This window comes from Gossypium raimondii, chromosome 11 (assembly GCF_025698545.1).
Source record: "Gossypium raimondii isolate GPD5lz chromosome 11, ASM2569854v1, whole genome shotgun sequence".
NCBI lineage: Eukaryota > Viridiplantae > Streptophyta > Magnoliopsida > Malvales > Malvaceae > Gossypium > Gossypium raimondii.
Genome location: NC_068575.1, coordinates 42,971,601 through 42,978,111, shown reverse-complemented (window position 1 = coordinate 42,978,111; position 6,511 = coordinate 42,971,601). Strand labels below are relative to the sequence as shown.

The window sequence follows — 6,511 nt, the reverse complement described above, 5'->3', positions numbered from 1 at the left end:
CAAGCTCCAAAATTTTAAACTTTACAACTTGATTGACCCAGTAACAAGATTATAAACCAAATATAATACAAATTTATGCATGGGGACATTTATGTCCTTTGGACATAGAATCTAACCACAAAGGAATCATAAAGGCTAGCTAGCTAGGCTAGGCATCTTTTGACAATTTTGTCACTTCTTTAGGTAAATATTAGAGTATAGCAACCATAATATGAGAACAATATCTACCAAGGGGGAAAAAGAAAAGGGGAATCCATCCGTTTTATTTTGGAATTCAAATCTTAGCAAGATAAAGTACAAAAGTAACACAAGTTCATATTCACCCCACATTTACTCAAGCCACTGTCATCCAATGATTAACGCCCAAAATTACACTTCTATTATTCTTTGACACCAATTAACCAAACAATATGGAAGGAAATATTTGTGAAGTGAGTGAAAAGATCCAATTTTACGATGTAGTTATATGGTGAGAAATTATAGCTAAACCTAAGTACTCAAGTAAAAGTAGTAAAGACAATCAAATAAAGTTTTCCGTACCCTTCTTTTGTCTGGAAGCAACTTCTAGATTCTAGCAATGAAAAAAACACATGATCACAGTCCCACTTTCAAAAGGGCCAGTCCATCACCACACACAGTCGGCTAGCAAGGTTCTGGGTAGCTGCCAAGATATTATCTTTGGTTGAGAATCAATATGCCTCACATTCCAAGCGGTAATTTACATTTTAGAAAGAATTCAGTCCATATCTTGATTGGAATAATAGAGAGTGGAAAAAACAGAGGTCGCAATCTGTGTATCATAGAGGGGGAAAACGATAAAAAAAAAAGAGCCGCAAATGATAAGAATCATAGCAGGAAGATCTTCCAAGATTTGGTGTAGCAGTCCAGCAGGATTCTGATTGACAAATTTCATACTTTCTATCAGGATTGACCTTGATTGTTTAATATGCAGAACTACAACATGCACAGATTCAAAAATAAAAAGAAGAAGAAGAAGAAGAATGACAAATCTAAGCCATCCCCTTGATAACATTGGCTAGCCTAGCCTGGCTTTAAGGTAGTGAACTTTTGACTGTTACTTAACATAATCTCATGCACTTTATTTTATCATCGTCAACACAATTTTCACCTCCAGCATCATAATCACCTCTTAATCCTAATGCATTTATGGTTCACTGTGGAAACAACAAGATAAAATAGACAGCCACGTGTTAAAGAACTTGATGCAATTAGACTAGGGTGATTTCTCTAGATCAAGCTTGCATAATGGCTTAACATTGTGCCAAATCTTAGTACATGTCGGAAAGATATCAAAAGCTGTCATAACTCATAAGCTTGATCTGCCTGAAACTATGCAATTCGTGGTTTATACAGTATTAATAGATGGTTGCCCAGCTGACCAATATGAAGAACCATGGTATTTCCAAAGATGGAAGCAACTCTTTCTCAAGGTATATGACTCAATTAATTAGTGTTGCGAACCTATTTTTCTGCTGCTTCCATGGTCATGACAACTCGGCTGGCAGGTGATGGCCCTATGGCCCTATTTCTTCTCTAACTTTAAGAGAGAATAACTCCGCATCTTGTGCTTATGGTGCACAACCAGAATGAGTAGTTAAGAGTTGCACTTATTTGAGAGCTGAGCAGAAAGGCCATTAATTAGCACATTAAGCAATTATGCTTTGGCCACTGGATTTAAAGTTGGCACCAGATTTAAGGTTTAAATTCTCTACAACCTCTTCCGCTCCTCAAAATTGGCCCAAAAAACAATAATACTTTGTATGTTGTAGATATTTAATTTTGGTTACTACTATTTTATCTCTTTCCAAAAATTAATAAGATTACAAAAAATTATAGCATCTGAATAAAGTAACAAAGTTAACCTAATATGAGTATCAAACCTAATATGAGTATCAATACTACTTCACTTAATATATTGTCGCTTGGAATAACTGTTGTTTAAAAATAGCTACATTAAGAATAACTCCTCTTTAGAAAAACTGTAATTCAAAATTACTATGTTGAACAACTCTTATTTAACACAAGTTTTACTAAGAACAACTTTGACAGATAGCTCATGGGTTTCAATTTTCATTTGAAACAAAGTGAAAAGCATATTGTTCTTTATAACTTCAGTCCAAACAAAACCGAGTCGAAATAGATTAAGATATTGCTAAAGATAGTTGCCCATCCTAGCTAACGCTTCTCCCTACCCCAGCCAGCACGGAAAAAAATGGAGAAAGGGGTTATTCATAACAAAGTGAGACCGCTTGCCCCTTATCCAAAAGGACAGCTACCTATTGCTATCTTTTTCTGGGAACTGGTTGCATTATGAAACTACCCATATACAGATTTAGCTCTGCAAATAATTACACAGCTATATCACCATCAAGAAATAAAGATCATTTGCCTTTATTGGTTGCAGATGCAGGAATTCTTACTCGGATTAGTCCACACACTCGTGGAACAATGCCAAGTCCTGCTAAGGGAGCCATACAAGTTGGCTGGCTAATTTCTGACTGAATAATAAGGCAACAAGTTGTCTGTTTCTGAACAACAGCTAGAACCATTACCAAAGGCCAACTAAGACATGACGAAAATTCTTCAGGTGCTTATGACACAATAATTTTTTTTAAAGATATATAACAAAGTAAATTATTGCACTTGTCCAGGAAAACTCTAAGCTGCTAGTACTTCAGTCCTATTGACCTCACGTTTTAATTATCATCAATAACCCCTTCCGTACCAAAAGAAATGAATTACATTAGCTTTAGCTAATAATGCAACCACTAGTTTGTTAATTGATGCATAATTAGAACGCAACAGAGTATGAGTTTGGTACAGCTAATTGCATCTACATCCGATTTTTTTTTTCACTAACTAGTAACTAACAAGGCAAATCCCACTTGCCACTGACCTAATCAAAGAATACGGTTTGGTTTAAAAAACAATAGTGTCCTTTGATTCTGATTCTTCTCTTTTACTTCTTGTTCTTTGTGCTGCTCCATCTTGTGGTTCCTAAGGGGACGGGTCACATTATACTCTACCCTTTTGAAGGATATATTCACCCAACTTGCTCAACCCCACTACACTTTTCTTCCATCTTATAAGGAGCTTCTATCATGATCTCTCTCACACACCGCACCTTGACTTGAAGTAACCTTTTGAGAGAAAAAGTCCATCTATTCCCTTCCATCATCGTTTCGATTTATACAACCTTCTCTCAAATTCAGTCACAGGCATATTTCTTTTAAGTTTTAGCCTGCCATTCACCTGAGCTTGTCGATAAATCCTCTGTTTTCAATAGTTGCATTTGGATTTTCATCAAATGGCATCCCATTCTCTCAGTTCTTCACGTAGCTCTAACTCCTCCTGGACACCTAAGCAAAACAAAATGTTCGAGAAGGCTCTGGCTAAATATGATCAGGACACTCCTGACCGCTGGATTAATATTGCTAAAGCTGTGGGTGGAAAGTCAGCTGAGGAAGTCAAGCAGCACTATGAGATCCTAGTCAGGGATGTCAAAGAGATCGAGTCTGGACGGTACCCTTATCCATATCCAAGTGGGAGCAGCAACTAAAGCAGTGAGTTATCAGCTTACCGTATCCAAAGGGTAATGTGCTAGTGACTTTGTACCACTCAGTACCCAACCTAATAAATAATCAGCTAATATCCAAAACCATTTTATATGATCATTCACAGCTCCATTCACTTGTCAATATTTGCAAGTTATCCATGAACACTTTCAGATAACCAAGAAACAGAAGATCATTTCATAAGCATGAATTTGGCATTCCTAACAATGCAACTTTCTTTGGTTTTTGTGATAAATAATCAAATGCTTATACGTCTGTGTTTAAAGAAATAGTTATCCAGGAAGTATATCCTAGCTCCTCCACAGCCCCACAAGAACTCTTAAATCAGACAATGTCATTCCCTAAGTCCTTAAACATTAAATAGCTGAAGTCACCCTGTGGGTCCGTAGAACATAATCCAGAAAAAGTGGGGAATATCTTTTCTGTGGTCCATCATTTTGTTTTATTTTACTTACTATTTATTAATGAACATTAGGCAACAATTCTATTCACCTAACTGCTTATAAAGTATCAATTATATTCAATGTATTACCTAACAAAAATCCTAATTGGAAGTACTTATCCTGTTTCTAAGCCAAAACGAAGCCCATATGAGGCTTAATCTTACCCTTTTTGGATAGCTTGTTAATGGCCTTAAACATTACCAGTTCAAACAATTCACAAGTGAGATATTAAAATAAAAAATAATCACCCTCTTTTAATTCACTTGCAACAATTTCTTTTACTATAATTCAGGCTTCATACTAGACCAAACAAATCGATTTAAACCTATATGCAATAAATGACTACATTACTACTCGAACAGATAATGTTTTTAATACCTTTATTTTCTTTTAAATCTTAAACTTCTTTTGTGTTTTATCTCCAACTTTTAGAGTTCTTTTCAAGGTTCCTATGGAGTATAGACTGTATAAAAATTAAATAAATTTCTTTTATAATGTCTAACCTATTCTAGTTGTCTTGCAGGTTCTCTGAAGGGTCAAAGATCATAGTGAAAGAACATTATATTATGCAACCAGAGACCTCAATTGCAGGAAGACTATTATAGAATATTCCCCAGAAAAATATTATTATTTGCTTTATTTATCTTTTGTATTTTTCTTTGACCTTGTCTAGTTAGATTAAATGTTAAATATATTTTATTGATATTTATATTGTATTTAAGCTTTTAATTAAATTGGTGTCACAAGTTATTTGAGCAAAACTCAGATGAGAAATGATTAAAATACTCTTTTATATATAAATTATATTATATTACTATGATAGTAATTTTATCTTTTATATATTTTTATGTAAAATCATTTGACTTTAAGATTCCAATCAAAGCTTGACTATACTTTTAATAAATATATTTATTACATAAAATTGTTATTCTCAAATTGTGGCTGTAAAATAACCTAATATAATTTATTTTGTTTACTAAATATTATTAATTTCAAACGGATTGCAAGTTACAATTAAAAGATTAAGCAGTAAATAATCGAACGGCATATATGAAAATTACAAACAAAGCTGTTACACGATCGAGAAACAGACCTGGTTAATAGGTGAAAAACCAATCCAATTGAAAATCCCGTAGATCTTGCAAATCAACTAACATCAACAAAACTTCAATAAATTAATAATGTGTATATTTAATGATCAAAATAACACCAATGTTACCTTAAAAAAAAACCAATGTTATAAACGGATATTGAAAAGGTTCTCCTTAAATTCAAGAAGCAAACGTGCAGTAAATAGCAATGCAAGGAAGATAAAGTATCCGACCTGATTATGGATATGAGGGTCTTCCACCATTTTTAGAGCAAACGGTTCCATTTTCCATTTCAAAGAATGAAACTGTTCTCTCTTTACAATGAATTTCGGGAGAAACTAAAGAATGGCAAGAAAACAATATGAAAGGGGAACTGTTTTTTACTTTTTATTTTTTTTATGAAGAAACGGGAACTGAAATTCGAATGAACGCGAAACTTTGCGCGGGGACGAAACGCGGGCATAGAATGTGGGCTCAACTCTATCCGGGTCGGGCTTAAACACGATGGTTTTTTCATTTTTTTTGGGCCGGCCTGGATTAAATTTAAATAATACAAAATTATTGTTGTTTAAAACTAAATTATTAAGGGTGTGTTTGTTTGGTGAAAAATGTTTTCCAGAAAACTTTCTCATTCATTTCCAGTGTTTGTTTTGTGGAAAATGATTTCCATAGGAAAACATTTTACAAACACGGGTAAAATCCAAAGCAAAATTTTGGAAATTTTCTAATCCGTAAGACATTTTCCCTTTCTCCTTTCTCTTCTAAGCAAATTTTCTTCCACATCCTCTGTCTCCTCATCTCCGTTCGCCACCTCACCTCACCATCTCCGTCCGTCATCTCCGTCGACCGTCGGCCTTACTTGTATTATGAAGAAACCCTAAAAAATTAGCAGCCACAGTCAAGAAAAGAAGACCCAGAAGCAGTGGTTCTCTCTCTGTCATCAACAGGTATTTTTTATGTTTAATTCTTTTAAAAATCCAAATTGTTTGTTGAAGCTTCCATTGTTGAAGGTTCCAGAAAACATTTCTTCTGTTTAATTTTCACTGATTTGATTGGTGGATCGGGTCTGGTTCCAGAAAAAAAATTCTTAGCCTGGTAACAACCCACGATCGATGACAGTTTTTGTCGCTGCATCTAGAGAAACCAAAAGGAGGATCAGAGAGCTAGGTAAATTTGTTTACTCAAAGTTTGAAATTTGTGGCATCTTTAGCTTTTTTAAAACTGAGAAAAAGCTAAGTGTATCTTTGTCCGTATGTTAGTAGGAATAATTTGAACTGTTAATTCCAATAAGTTCAGGTTAGGAGTGAGAGATATAAGTGAGAGATATATGAATAATGAGAAGATAATTCAGGTTGTAGGGCGTAGAAAATTTGAAGGTTGA

The 6,511-nt window shown here is 34.4% G+C and overlaps 1 protein-coding gene and 1 long non-coding RNA gene across 2 annotated transcripts; one reads left to right on the top strand and one right to left on the bottom strand.

Annotated features, from left to right (window-relative positions):
* Positions 1-224: 224 nt before the first annotated feature.
* On the bottom strand, positions 225-5,499 carry LOC105803792 (uncharacterized). Its single transcript, XR_001136618.2, has 3 exons — positions 5,364-5,499; positions 5,133-5,189; positions 225-895 (listed from the first exon to the last, which is right to left on the bottom strand). It is a non-coding gene; the product is annotated as an uncharacterized LOC105803792 (long non-coding RNA).
* LOC105803790 (protein RADIALIS-like 3) lies at positions 3,027-4,748 on the top strand. The gene is made up of 2 exons (XM_012636191.2): positions 3,027-3,613; positions 4,563-4,748. The coding sequence occupies exon 1, from the start codon at positions 3,329-3,331 to the stop codon at positions 3,578-3,580; it is 252 nt and encodes an 83-aa protein (XP_012491645.1). The 5' UTR covers positions 3,027-3,328; the 3' UTR covers positions 3,581-3,613; positions 4,563-4,748.
* Positions 5,500-6,511: the final 1,012 nt, after the last annotated feature.